This window comes from Misgurnus anguillicaudatus, chromosome 20, assembly GCF_027580225.2.
Source record: "Misgurnus anguillicaudatus chromosome 20, ASM2758022v2, whole genome shotgun sequence".
Taxonomy (NCBI): Eukaryota; Metazoa; Chordata; class Actinopteri; order Cypriniformes; family Cobitidae; genus Misgurnus; species Misgurnus anguillicaudatus.
In genome coordinates, this window is record NC_073356.2 from 24038731 (window position 1) to 24053234 (window position 14504).

The 14504-nt window shown below is 38.6% G+C and overlaps 2 protein-coding genes across 3 annotated transcripts; both read right to left on the reverse strand.

Annotated features, from left to right (window-relative positions):
- Window positions 1–154: 154 nt before the first annotated feature.
- On the reverse strand, window positions 155–6886 carry LOC129454674 (uncharacterized). Its single transcript, XM_073858343.1, has 7 exons — window positions 6587–6886; window positions 4518–5501; window positions 3710–4300; window positions 3365–3541; window positions 2509–3264; window positions 2161–2406; window positions 155–2017 (listed from the first exon to the last, which is right to left on the reverse strand). The coding sequence occupies exons 2-7, from the start codon at window positions 5386–5388 to the stop codon at window positions 1881–1883; spliced, it is 2778 nt and encodes a 925-aa protein (XP_073714444.1). The 5' UTR covers window positions 5389–5501; window positions 6587–6886; the 3' UTR covers window positions 155–1880.
- A 1476-nt stretch (window positions 6887–8362) lies between these two features.
- On the reverse strand, window positions 8363–14498 carry LOC129454676 (uncharacterized). Of its 2 annotated transcripts, XM_055219251.2 has the most exons (7): window positions 13862–14498; window positions 11865–13078; window positions 11002–11646; window positions 10524–10895; window positions 10301–10423; window positions 10030–10162; window positions 8363–8644 (listed from the first exon to the last, which is right to left on the reverse strand). In XM_055219251.2, the coding sequence occupies exons 2-7, from the start codon at window positions 12721–12723 to the stop codon at window positions 8557–8559; spliced, it is 2220 nt and encodes a 739-aa protein (XP_055075226.2). In that variant the 5' UTR covers window positions 12724–13078; window positions 13862–14498; the 3' UTR covers window positions 8363–8556. The 2 variants fall into 2 exon arrangements, with proteins under 2 accessions (XP_055075226.2, XP_055075227.2); XM_055219252.2 differs by lacking the exon at window positions 10030–10162.
- Between the last annotated feature and the right edge of the window lie 6 nt (window positions 14499–14504).

Here is a 14504-nt window from a genome sequence, read left to right on the forward strand (position 1 = left end):
GTCTCTGTACGCTTTGTAATTAGGTTTTTAAAAGCCTCGCTTTGTAAAATAAGTTATATTCTGGTTGTCAAATAATTAAATGGCAGGACTCATTTTTAATCAAAATAATATATTTTATTCATTAGGTAACATATTGAGTAGAAGACACTTGACATACAAATTCCAATGATTTCATTTATTTATTTATTTTTGCAGACATTTACATTACATTTCAATTAAAAAAACAGCATTATGAAACCATTACCATAAGGGTTTAAAGTATTTTGCTGGTTATCCACCAGATAACATTCCACCAAATCAAGCAAATCTATTACCAGTAAAGACCCACAATGAGATTGTTTAATATAGCTTCCATTAGAGTTCCTATTGAGTTTACTGTTAGAGCTTCTTGCTTTCATCTCCTCAACCTGCAGAAAAGTCCTAAAAATGTGATTTAAAGACCCTAAAACCAGGGGTGCGAGTGTGTCAGGTAATACAAATCCTTGAGAAACAATGACAGGTCAAGCATCATTGCAATAAAACTACATATTGCATCTGGAAAAACTATACAAAACATCTGGTGCATGTTCATGATGACATGGAAAAACACACCAAACCACCTACAGTAGCTATTCTCTGCAAGTAACTTTTAATAAAATAGACTACATTATAAACATATTTAAACCATTATCTTCATTAAAGTACAATTATAACAATGAATTTATAATCTATTTTTATTTACAGACACTCTTATTAAGCTATTTAGTATAGTAAACAGTGTAAGGACTCTTTCCATATTAAAGTTAGCAAATGCATTTATTCAAAGTGACTTACAAAAGTGACTGAGATGGTAGAGACACAAAATATAAGAAAAACATGAACATTTTGAACTCTTTCTTTTTTTTGCCTTCAAATCACTGCAGTGGCCTTAAAACACATACATATTGCTTCTCACATGACAGAAAGCATTCAGGAGCACAGGCCAGGTTTTAACATCAAACACAGTTCGGCACCTACAAAGAAACCAGACATACACACACAACATGTGCACAGGAAAACAAACAAATCATTCAGTACACAGATACAGCACACTCCTCTGTATAGATTCAGTCACCAGATCAGTCTTCACCATATTACGTAAACCAGCTCTAGCTTCTTTGTTTTAATTAGCAAATCCTGTACACAATACAGATGATACAAATGATTACTATCCCGTGTTAAAAATTCTTGCTTGATTGTAATCCGTTATGCTCCATCTTTGCTGTCTTGGTCAGCTTTGATTTTGCTTCCAGCAGTTGAATTCTGTGCAGATGGTGTCACCGTAAAATTATTTGTTGATCTGTTAAGGTAATGATTTACAATTCATCAAATATCTGTAACAAATGCATTTTATTGTGGAAATACCAAAAAAAACATTGAAAGTCAGGGTGTGCTTTGAAGAAAACTGAAAGATATGGGAAATAGAGTTCATCATAATTCTAAGTTTATGGTTTGCTGAAAGTAACACAAGAGCGATTGGAAAGCAGACTGCTCCTAATGGGCTTTCAAATTTCTCTCACGGTTATTTAATGCAATAACGGATGAATCGGTGTAGCATGCATGATGTCATACACAACTCTATTACTTGGGGGGTTGTTTGGGATGCAATAGCACGCGTCTACATGTAATTGTGTGTTTTTACAATAAGTGCTTGGACCCCGCACCCGAGTCAAAGTAAACCATACGAGAGATCACCATTGCAAAGCACACCCTGGTACGGTAAGGAGCGATCACACTGGCCAACCACGGTACTTTGTGGGTCAAACAAGGTCAAATGTACTTGGGTGCGGTAATCATAGTGCAAGTATGTCCTCAGTTTCACTTTTAGCCTTATTTAGCAGCAATATTTTATGTTTTCTCTCTCACCCAGTGTTAAATGCTGAGGTCTGGCCAAAGTTGGAGCCTCCACTGGAGGGAGCATTTACAGCAGGTATGGCTGGACTAGCCGCAGGAGTTGATAAAGCTGCTGATTCAGCCCCAAAGGCAGACTGGAATCCTCCTTCAAGTATTAATAAAATGTTATAATTGACAGTCCTAAATTTAAACCAAGATTAAAGCATTTCACAAAAGGCTATAAAGACTAAACCAAAGTGTAAGACCAAGAATATATTTCTGAATTACAACACCAGCAGTGATTCTGACCTTGGCCTGTGGAGGCAGCAGCTGATCCAAATGTAGGTGCAGGGTTGGGTTTCTGGCCGAACACCGGGAAAAAATTTGGTTTGGCTCCGAATGCAGGGACTGGGGAGTTTGTGGTCGAGGACAAAGGTGCAGTTGACCCAAAAGCAGTAGCACCTTGTCCGAAGATGGGTGTCAGTTTGGAGCCAAAGTCAGAAGATGGTGGGGTACTGAAAAAAAATGAGGATCGGTTGGCAGCAAAAGCAGGAGCTGAAAGAAACAGAAGACACGTTTTTTCATTATAAACTTTTACATAATAGCAATGTAAACAGAGACCTAAGAAATGGACAAGACCATCTATGTCTCACCTACCTGCTATACTCTGCCCAAAAGTAAATGATGGTTTTAGAGGTCCTGTTGTTTCGTCAGGTTTACCAATTGTAAATAAAGGCTTGGGGGGATCTTTCGAAGGATCTTGCTTGCCAAAAGCGAAGCTCAATGATGGTGTTGATTTTTCAGCTTCACTGGCTACACTGAATAACAAAGCACCGAAAGGCACAGAGGTATCCTTTTTATCTTTTGGTTTTTCAAAAGTGAAGGTAGGCATCAGAATTTTTGGGGCAGCTAATTTAGATTCAACTACCAACGGTTTGCCAAAAACAGGGATGGTGTTTGCTGCTGCTGATGATGATGATGTTGTGGTGGTCAAAACAGGTTTGAAGGGAGCAGGAGCATTATCTATCTCTACTTTGGACTGTGTTACTGAGAATGTAAACAATGAATTGGAGCTTCCCTTCTCTATAGGTTTAGCACCATACGAGAGAGAGTTTTCAGAGCTAGCAGCTTGAGAGCCAAATGAGATTCCACTAGCACCCCCAAATTTAAGTCCTGTACTGGAATCCTGAGAACCACCAAACTTTAATCCACCTGATGTGCTTGTTGCGGTTTCTGAAGAGGTGCTACCGAGTTTAATTGCACCTGAAGTGGCATCTGAGAAAAAGCCTCCAAATTTAAAGCTCGTCGCATTTGAGGTGATGTCAGAAGAGCCCAATTTTAATCCACCCGTGGAAGAGGAAGAAGAGCTTGAGTGTGTACTATTGGATTGAATGCCAAAAAATGAACTTAAACCTGCAACAGTAGATAAAAATTGGTCAATAGCATAATTCTTTAAAAGAGTGATATCTACACCTAGAGTGACTTCTGAAAATTTGAATGCAAAGCATGGTACCTTCGGACGGTTTTGCTGAGCAGCAGGCAATACACTTCCGGTCATTAGTCTTATTTTGAACACAGCACACACCACACTCCCAGCATCCCTCAGGTTTCTTGAACTTGTCTCTGGATCCTAACAAAGGTGCAGGCATGCTTGCAGGTGCAGGGTTTGGGACTGCTGCAGCTACGGCTCCTATAATACACAGAGGAAATATCAAGCATGTATTAAGAAGTATCAACTTTTTATTTTATTATCAGATGTTTCAACACCCCAATTTACAGGCCAAATGGTGTTTCGATCTGTGTGCATTGGTTTGTCACATTTTTTGTATTTGACTTTTACCTGCAAAACTGAAACTACCTGGTTTAGGGTTCTGACAGGCTACACATTTCACATTCTGTGCCTTGTTCCGAACTATGCACACATTGCAGTCCCAAGATCCCTCTGGCTTCATAAATTTTTCCCCAAATCCTAACATTCCAGTCCCTGTAGAAGTGGTGGTGGTAGTTGTAGGAGATGCAGAGGAAGCAACTGAAAGACCGGATGAGACCTCAGGCAGAGGCGGTAATGTCATGCTGGATTTTACACCAGTCCCAGGTTTGGCCTTGTCACAGGCTAAGCATTTAACCACATCTGGTTTGTTCCTGGCCAGACATGTGTCACAATCCCAGCTACCAGCCGGAAAAGGAGAGAGGGAACTGAGGCTCACCGTGGCATCTGCAGGTTTGCTGTCCACTTTAGAAGCAGTCTCTATGTTGGGTTCAGGTTCAAGACAAAACACACATTTTTTATCTGATGACACGTTTTGTACCAAGCAAGTGCCACAGATCCATGAGCCTGCAGGTGTCCTAAACTTGTCACAAAAACCAAAAAGAGGAGCTGAGGTTGACTGTGTCAATAATGAAGTCTGTAAGGATTTCTCAGCTAAGCTCTGACCAGGGGATGCAAATCCTAAAAAGATGGGAGAAAATATTAAATGGACACATACAAAAGCAATTTGTTTCAAGGGCAAGGAATTAGTAAAAAACTGTCTGGGCAATTTCAAACTTCATAAGATATACTGTAACTGATTCAAGACATAATCAGCTGTAGGCAAGGGAGTGTTATTACCACGTACACAAAAACAGTAACAGTCTCACTGTGGCTTCAGTCGTGCCTTGTAACTTACCTCTAGTTAAAGACAGGACGCCCGCATAGCAGAAGCTGCCTGTTCCTTTACAGGCTTTGATATATGCCTCAACGAGGCTTGCAGCTTCTTCAGCAGTAGCTGGATCACCCTCCTTGACCCAAGTCCTTACATCTGGGTGCAAGACTTGTAGGTACTGCTCCAGCACGAGAGTCTCCATAATATCTTTTTTAGTACTGCTGTCATAGTTAACCCACTTGCAAAATAACCCTTTCAGTCTGGTGTAAAGCTCTTGTGGTGATTCATCAACAGAGGTATTTAGGTTACGGAATCTCTGTCTAAACGTCTCCGCTCTGATTTCATACTTTTTCAGGATTGCTGCCTTTACAGAATCATAATCTTGTGCACGTACAGGGTCCATTGCAACAAATGCAGATCTGGCCTCACCGGTAAGGAACGGTTTTAGATAACTAGCCCAGTCTTCTTTAGACCACTGGTACGTCTCTGCCAGTCTCTCAAATGTTAACAAATAGTGGTCAATATCATCTGTGTCCTTAAGTCTTGCTAAACACAACTCCTGGTCTGTCACCCTTGAGACTGGCTTGGGTTCAAGACGAATACGGTCTATTTCCAGTTGCATCTGGGTGATGTGGTGATTAAGCACTTTGAAATTTTGGTCTTGTCTTACTGTTTCGCTGTCTTGTCGATTATCACGCTCCTTAAGACATTCCATAAAAGACCTGAACATTTCTGTCAGAGAAAAGATAGTATCATCCACAGTCATGGGAGCAGTCACATGCTGCACTTTTTGTTCTGAACTTTCTCCCATTGGACCCTTTTCCAAATCTGGCATAGTGCTCTCATCAGGTTCCTTTCTTGGTTTTGGTGGCATGGCAGCAACAAAATCATTCATATGTCACCTCAGCAGTACAAAAACAACAAATGACTTCAGAGCCCAAATAAATACTGGATCGGGGCAGATGTTTAAGCCTCATACAGTTCTGAGTTTTTAAACAGGCTAAGCCCCTGAAATTTAATAGCAAAAATGGAAGATGTTACTACACATAAGAACAACACTCCAAAATAAATATTTATTGATATAAACAGTGTTCACATGCAGTGCATCATTATTCTCTCATTCATCTGGTTAAACTGCTCCTTCTAGTGACGAAAACGAGATTTAACAAAATGGAGACACTGACCGTTTCTCAATTCGAAGGCTGCAGCCTGCGGAGGTCGCATGCAGGTTGCATACGACATCAAGCAAGCCTGGTTAATTTAAGTAAACTGACCATTACATTCGCAAGTCATAAGCATATTAAACAATATACTATTAACTAAGAATAACAGTAAACTTTATAATTGTTAATATTCTGAAACAAAACAGTCTTGATGACGTATGCAGCCTGGAAATGCCACCTCCGTCCGGAGGCTGCAGCCTTCGCGAGACACACCCACTGTGCTTGCATTGTTTATTTTCTTGGGATTCAACAAAAAATTTAACAAAAAATAACTAATTGCAGTGGGTGATGATCTAGTCAAAACGTATGATTGTTTAGTGAATATGTGAAAACCCACGTACGTGTTTAATTCGTTTCCAACATAAATCAATCATAACAAAATGACAAAAAAGTGCGACAGACAAAACAAATAGCAAAAAAAAAAAACAGACATTTCATTATTTAGAGCAGAACTAGTTGCACCTGCATGTTGATGTTTAATGTCCGACGACAAAATAAGAGTCATTTCATAATAAAAATCACTTTTAAGGAACTTTTTAACTGTAATTATTACAATTACAACTTCTTACTATTATTTTACATATACACTTGTTATTAATATGTTTAAAGTCGTCTTTATAAATATTAATGCAATAAATATAACTTTTCAGATTATAAATTAAAGTAAACGAACAGATCAACTCAAATAAGTTGTTAGAAAGCTCCATGGTATCGCACTAGACAAAGTTAATTAACTGAAGACAATAACCTGCTAGTAATTAGTTAGCTACAATAATAAACGCATGCTATGAAATAAATAAATAATAATAAAATAAACGCATGCTATAATTTATAATACTGTAATAAGATTGTCAGCACAAATACACATACCTCCTTAATTTTTCATTGATCTTTCAAAAAATCGCTTTTCCGACTGTAACCCAAAGTTCTGTGGGACTTTGCAAAATAAAGCTTTTAGTTAACAAACTTAAACGACTTTCCAATAAAAACTAAATAAACACAAAACTGTTCCAAAACAAAATTTTAAACCAAACATATTTGCACTGCTTCAAATTTAATAGAAAAGAAACCGAAATGTTAAGTTTCTGTTTCGTTTTTCAAATTGTGAAACCTCTCCCATGGACAGCGCTATGCGCAGGTGTGCTTCTCCTCCCAGAGTCTAGCATGAGCCAAGCACAATAGCCTTTGAGTATCAGCTGTCAATGAACGAATACGCCCTAAACAAACTTATATAACCAATAGAATTTACATTTATTCAGATATTTAGGAATTGTGTGTGACTGTAAACTCTAATAGTGTTGACAGCATGTAAAAGAACTGGCACTAATACAGAGAAAAACTAATTCCCTCTCTTTCTCTTTCACACCCACATACATGACTGTCAGCCCTGTTACAGTAACAGAATGGACACTCCTAATTCAAACTACAGGAAATCGGAAAACAATGTACTGTGTAAAAGTCTTAGGGCACCATGCCACAATTAGATTTGTTGTTTTTGCAATGTTATAGTGATCATATGTAATTATTTCTCAGTCTCTAATAATAAAATACATTCAGAAAATATGGGAAATGTGTATATAGTATTAAAAAATATATCAAATTGAAACTGGTGTGTCAAGTATTTAGGGTAAACTCCCCTTCCACTTGAGCAATAGCAGAAAACTGCAGGATCTCTTAAATCTAAATGAAATTAAATCCTAATTTCTAATTCTAATCAAATGACCACAGGACTTCAGTCTCCTTATAAAAGCTCATAATGCTGACTGATGTCTGAAAAATACATTTAGTAAATTGTTTTGTTTTTAAGGTTTGTGTACACATTTCCTGTATTTTCTGTTTGCATCTTAATAAAGAGTGAAAAATAAATATGGACGGACATTAAAACTGTGCTAAAACAACAAAGCTGGTGGCAGTGACCTAGGACTTTTGTACAGTACTGTAAATACACAAAATTCATTATGCCATCGTGATTCATGATGATGTTAATTAAGATATAAACATTTTAAATAGTAGAAACAATAGCGACACCAAATTTAACCACAGTTATATAATCACCCATGTGTCAGAGCTAGGTGCTATGCAGGACCTAAATCCTAGTGACAGGTCAAACAAAGACAGCAGCTTCTTAGCGGTTAAACAGAGGAAACAGGAAAATTGTCAAAATTTATGGTAAGCAGTGCTGTCACACTGGATCTGACCATCATCTTGTAGCAGGTAAAGTGAAGTTGAAATTAAAGAAGAACTATACAGATGCCAAAAGAAGGAAAGCAAGATTCAACACTAGGTTTCTGAAGGACAGTTTTATTCAAGAAGAATTTAAGCTTAAGATGTTCAACAGATTCAAAGTGTTATAAGAAATACAGGATGGTGGACATCAAAACAATAAAATTTATACAGGTTGTTATCAACATGAGAGTGAGTAAATTATTACAGAATTTTCATTTTTGGGCAAACTATCCCTTTAAGTAAACCAATCGCTAGCAACCCACTGATACTTTATCATTAGAGCAACTTTTTGAATTCTTGTTTCTTTGTTTTACTTATGAAAGAAAATAGCAAATCCTGCAGTGCACACAATGCAGATGATGCAAATGATTACTATCCTGGTTTAAAAGTTCTTGCTTGATTGTTGCGTTATTTTGCATCTTGAAGTCTTGGTTAGGTTCTTTGTTTAGACCAGTGTTCATCATTCAGTTAATCAATGACCTCCAAAGCAAAACAAAATTTCTGGCACTATGATTGAATCACAGTGGCAGTGCCATGCTCAAAATACTAAGTACTTCAGTGTTTGTCGAAAAACAGGCAGTCCATCCCCGAGCCATAAAAATCCATTCCAACTTTTACTTCCTGCGTCGAACAGAAGTTTTGATTTTGCGTCCAGCAATTGAATTCGGTGCAGATGGTGTCGTTGTGAAGCGGTTTGTTGACCTGTTTGGTAATAATTTAGAATTTGTCAAATATCTAAACAAATATCTAACAAAAGCATTTTACTGTTAAAATACCCAAAAACATAAAAATGAAGAAAAATAAGAAATTCACATTGAACTTAACCAGATTGAACTACAAGTACAATTGTGCCCCTCCCCCACACTCCCCTGCTGGTCTGCACTCACACTACACTTTATGAAATGTACCAGAGTATGTTTTATTAAATGCGTTTTTACATTGGGCTCATTTGCTGCGGACCAACCCCGAGGGTGAATGTTCACTTGCTATACGCTCACGTCATTACATACAAGAGGATGTAAAACACAACGTGACAGCCTATTTTTGTTTTTGATATTTTGGTGTTATGCACAGCAGAAGGAGTAACAGGCACACATATGTGTGCTTTGGAATGCAGAATTCATTGTCATGGTAGTGCTGTGAAAACATATGATTGACATCATTGGCTAAAACGCATACGCAAGTTAGTTTGCTTTCCAAAACCTGGTTATGTGACATACCTGGGTATGTTTGAATTTGAAAATGTCTTTATGTATTCCCCGTGTGCACGCATTAACTTTCAAGTAGGAGGTTGACTGAACTAACTCAGTTGTTTTGGAACTGACATGATCAGGAAAGGCACATTTTGTTTTAATCAACCAAAATTCAGGGTTTCGTTAATGATAGCTTAACCCCGCCTTCTGGAATATTTTGTCTGAGGTGCTTTCACAGTCACACGAACCGGGCCACAGTTGCAACCAATCTCAGACCACCTCCTTTAGTTAATCTCGGGTTCGGCACCCTGGTGCGCTTCCGGCTCCGGTTTTTCATGCAAACTGTGCCCTGTTTTGCACTAAACTGCCAGTGTGAAAGCCCCCTAAAAGATGCAATTGTTTTGGAAAAACTGTCAAATATGGACAATGGAGTTTATCATAATTCTAAGTTTATGGCTTATATTAGGTGTGTTGAAATCATGTACACTGCGCAGATCAATTGGCATATTGGAGCGATTGGAAAGCAGACTGCTCCTAATATGCATTTAAATTTCTCTTGCATTTATTTAATGCCATTAACAGATCAGTCTGTGCAAGCGTGCATGATGTCAAACACAACTGTTTTTTGGGGTTGTTTAAGATGCAGTGACAGCTAAAGTTTCGCACTCCCGCGTGGTTAGCGCTCGTGCCCTGCCTCTTAAGTCAAACTGAACCAGAGACCACCTCTGCCAAGGGCACCCCCCTGGTATGGTAGGCAGCGATCAAACTAACCAACCTCTGTACTTTGGGAGTCAAATGAGCTCAAATGTACTCTGGTGCAGTGTGCATAGTGTAAGTACATCCTCAATCTCACTTTTAGCATTATTTAGCAGCACCAGGGGGCTTCTCTCTTACCCAATGTTAAATGCAGGGGTCTGGCTAAAGTTGAAGCCTCCACTGAAGGGAGCATTTACAGTAGGTATGGCTGGACTGGCCACAGGAGTTGATAGAGCTGCCGATCCAGCCCCAAAGGCAGACTGGAACCCTCCTTCAAGTATTAATAAACATACCAGTAACTTAGAACTGGAACTAAGACTGAAACATTTTACTAGGGGTAACAAAGACTAAATCTAGGTGTAAGACTAAGAATATATTTCTGGCTTACAAAATCAAAAGTGACTCTGACCTTGGCCTGTGGAGGCAGCAGCAGATCCAAATGTAGGTGCAGGGTTGGGCTGCTGGCTGAAACTTAGTTTGGCTCCGAATGCAGGGGATGCAAAGGGGGATGGGTTGCCATTGGGAGCAGGAGCTGAAAGAAAGAGACAACAAGTTGTCATCTTATAATTCTGCATTTAGCAGTGTAAACACAGACCTAAGAAATGCACACTGAACATCTGGGTCACACCAACCTGGAATACTCTGCCCTAAAGTAAATGATGGCTTTGGAGGTTCCGTTGCGGAAGGTTTAACAAATGCAAATGAAGGCTTAGGGAGATCTTTTGAAGGGCCTTGTTTGCCAGAAGAGAAGCCAAATGATGGTGTCAAATTTTTAGCCTCATTGGCTGCACTGAATAACAACGCACCGGAGGACACAGAGGTATCTTTATTAATTGTTTTTGTAAAAGTTAAGGTAGGCATCACCTGCGTTGGCTCTGTTGTAGCAGACTCCACATATTTTGGGGCAGCTGGTTTAGTGTCAGCTACCAACAGTTGGTCCAAATCAACTGAGTCTAAGCTCGAGTCTAAACTGTCGGATTGACTGCCAAAAGATGAACTACCACCTACAACAGGGAAATAAAAACATTCAGCAGCATACTTTTACATACTATCAGGAGTGATTTCTACACCAAGAGTAACTTCTGAAAATTTAAACGCAAAGCATGGTACCTTCTGACTCTATTTTAGATTCTGGTTTTGGTGACTGGGAGGCCACACATTCCTGGTCCTCAAACTCCTCATCCCCCCACCATTCCAGGTCCTCACATTCCTCGTCATCCAAACATTTCTGGTCCTCACACTCCCATCTTCCTGCAGGTTTCTTGAATCCAAACAAAGTTGCAGGCGTCCCCACCAAAGTGGTGGTGGTTGTAGAAGAGGCAGAGGAAGCAGCAGAAAGAACGGATGAGACCTCAGCAGGAGGTGGTAAAGTTGTGCTGGATGTTACACCAGTCCCAGGTTTGGCAGTGTAACAAACTAAACATTTAAACACATCTGGTTTGTTCCTGACCATGCATGTGTCACAATCCCAGCTACTTGCCGGAGGGACAAAGATTGAACTGAGGCTCGGCGGGGCATCTTCATGTTGACTGTCTGATTTAGAAGAAGTCTTAATGTTGGGTTGCGGTTTAAGACAAGCCACACATTTTTTCTCTGATGACTTGTTTTGTACTAGGCAAGTGTCACAGCTCCATGAGCCTGCAGGTGCACTAAACTTGTCACAAAAACCAAAAAGAGGAGCTGAGGTTGAACTCTGTGTCAGTGATGCAGTCTGTAGGGGTTTGTCAGCTAAGCTCTGACCAGGGGATGCAAATCCTAAGAAGATGGGGAAAATATAAAATGTACACATCAAAAGCTATTTGCTTCAAGGGCAAGGAATTAGTAAAAAAAACTGTCTGGGCAATTCTAGCCATCAAAAGATATACTGTGACTGATTCAAGACATAATCAGCTGTAGGCAAGAGAGTTTTATTTCCATGCACGCAACAAACAGTAACAGTCTCACTGTCGCTTCAGTCGTGTCTTGTAACTTACCTGTAGTTAAAGACAGGACGCCCGCATAGCAGAAGCTGCCTGTTCCTTTACAGGCTTTGATATATGCCTCAACGAGGCTAGCAGCTTCTTCAGCAGTAGCTGGATCATGCTCCTTGATCCAAGTCCTTACGTCTGGGTGCAAGACTTGTAGGTACTGCTCCAGCACAAGAGTCTCCATAATATCTTTTTTAGTACTGCTGTCATAGTTAACCCACTTGCAAAATAACCCTTTCAGTCTGGTGTAAAGCTCTTGTGGTGATTCATCAACAGGGGTACTTAGGTTACGGAATCTCTGTCTAAAAGTCTCCGCTCTGATCTCATACTTTTTCAGGATTGCTTTCTTTACAGAATCATAATCTTGTGTGTGTACAGGGTCCATTGCAACAAATGCAGATCTGGCCTCACCGGTAAGGAACGGTTTTAGATAACTAGCCCAGTCTTCTTTAGACCACTGGTATGCCTCAGCCAGTCTCTCAAATGTTAACAAATAGTGGTAAATGTTATCTGTGTCCTTAAGTCTTGCTAAACACAACTCCTGGTCTGTCACCCTTGAAACTGGCTTGTCGGAGCTGGCTTCAAGACGTATACGGTCTATTTCAAGTTGCATCTGGGCGATGTAGTGATTAAGCACTTTGAAATTTTGTTCTCGTTTCACGGTTTCACTTTCTTGTCGATTATCTTGTTCATTGAGATATCCCATAAAGGACCTGAACATTTCTGTCAGAGAAAAGATAGTATCATCCACAGCCACAGGAGCAGTCACAGGCTGCACTTTTTGTTTAGAGCTTTCTTCCATTGGACCCTCTTCCACATCTGGCATACTATTCTCATTAGGTTCTTTTCCTGTTTTTAGTGACATGGCAGCAGCAAAATAGTTACGTCACCTCAAATGACTGGGTAAAGTCCTGGGTAAAAATTTGACATCAACTATAGTTTAATATTGGGTCGGTTTTTGTTTGCAGCACAGACCTGAATGTACCAGCAGATGCAGGCGTTAACTGGGTGACAAAATTAAAAGGTGTTAAGAAGCAAGAAATTCCACAGTGAAGTGCAGGATGTATTTATACCAAGTCAATTTCTATAAAAAAAATCCCAAATATCTTCAACCATTTTGTGTTGAATATTTAAGTGATTGGCTTCACCACTAAATTGGTCAAAAAACCCCAAATCCACATTTAGCTAGCCCCATACAGTTCAGAACTCAAGTCAAGCCCCTGAAATGTAATAGCAAAAAAGCAAGATGTTATTAAACACAAACATAGACCACCACTACAAAATAAATATTTATACTTAATAAATTAATTCACTGTGTGTGAACATTGTTTTAAGTTATTTAAGTTGCAACTTCTAGTGATGAAAACGAGATTTAACTTTCGTTAAAGTGGGTGATGATCCAGTCAGCACGTATGATTGTTTATATGGAAGTGGATACATTTACAACTTGTGGAATTCGTTTTTTACATAAATCAATCATAACAAAACGTACAACTTATTAAAACATTCCCAAAATAAACAAAGATTGCGACAAAACAACATACAACAAAACGGGGAAAAGTTGTATTACAGACATTTAATTTAACTGGTGTAATTTTTAGAGCATAACATAGGTGGACGTGCATATGTTAATGTACTATGCTCTAACTCCGATGGCAAAATAAGAGTCCTTTCATAATAAAAGTTACTTCAAAATGTTTAACCGAGACGGTGATTTTACCTTTACTAATACGAACTTATTACTATTAACTTATACACTTGTTAATAATATTTTTAGTGTATGTAAACTCGATCATTTTCTCTATATGTTAATGGTCAAAATAATATTTGGTGCAATGTAAATAAAGTAGCATTTCATTTTAAGTAACGTTAACAGACGTCAATTCAAAAAGTTAATTGACTGAAGACAATTACAAAGCTATATGTCATTAATAAGTTAGCTAAAGTAAAAGCAGCATGATATTGTTTATATTATAAGAAATTAGCAGCACAAATAAACATACCTCCTTTATTTTTCAATCATCTTTCAAGAAATCGCTTTTTCGACTGTAACCGAAAGTTCGATAGGACTTGGCACAAAAAAAGCACTCAATCGCGGCTAATAGTTAATTGAATTGAAACAAAAAAATCCCCAAAAATGTGATCTAAATAAACAACAACTTAATAATCAAAAACAAAAATATAAACGAAACAAATTTGCACTGCTTTAAAGCTAACAGAAAAGAAACCGAAATGATCAGTTTCGTTTATCAAATTGTGAAACCTCTCCTTTGGACAGCGATGTGCTCAGGTGCGATTCTCCTCTTTTGTAATCTTCTTCCGACCTTAAAAGCATGAGCCAATAGCCTTCGAGTATGAGTTGTCAGAGAACGAATATAACGAAATTATTTACGTCACACACAAGTCCTAAAATTAAAAATAAATGTAATTTCGGTTACTATCCAACTCTATTACCGAAGTATAGTAAGTGTTGACCGCATGTAACAGAACTGGCAGTCATACAGAGAAAAACAAATTCCTTTTCTCTTTCAAACCCAAAAACATGACTCTCAAACCTGTTACAGTAACAGAATGGACACTGCTAATTCAAATAACAGGATCATAAACCAATTCATGGTATATACAAAATAATCCATCGTGTGATGA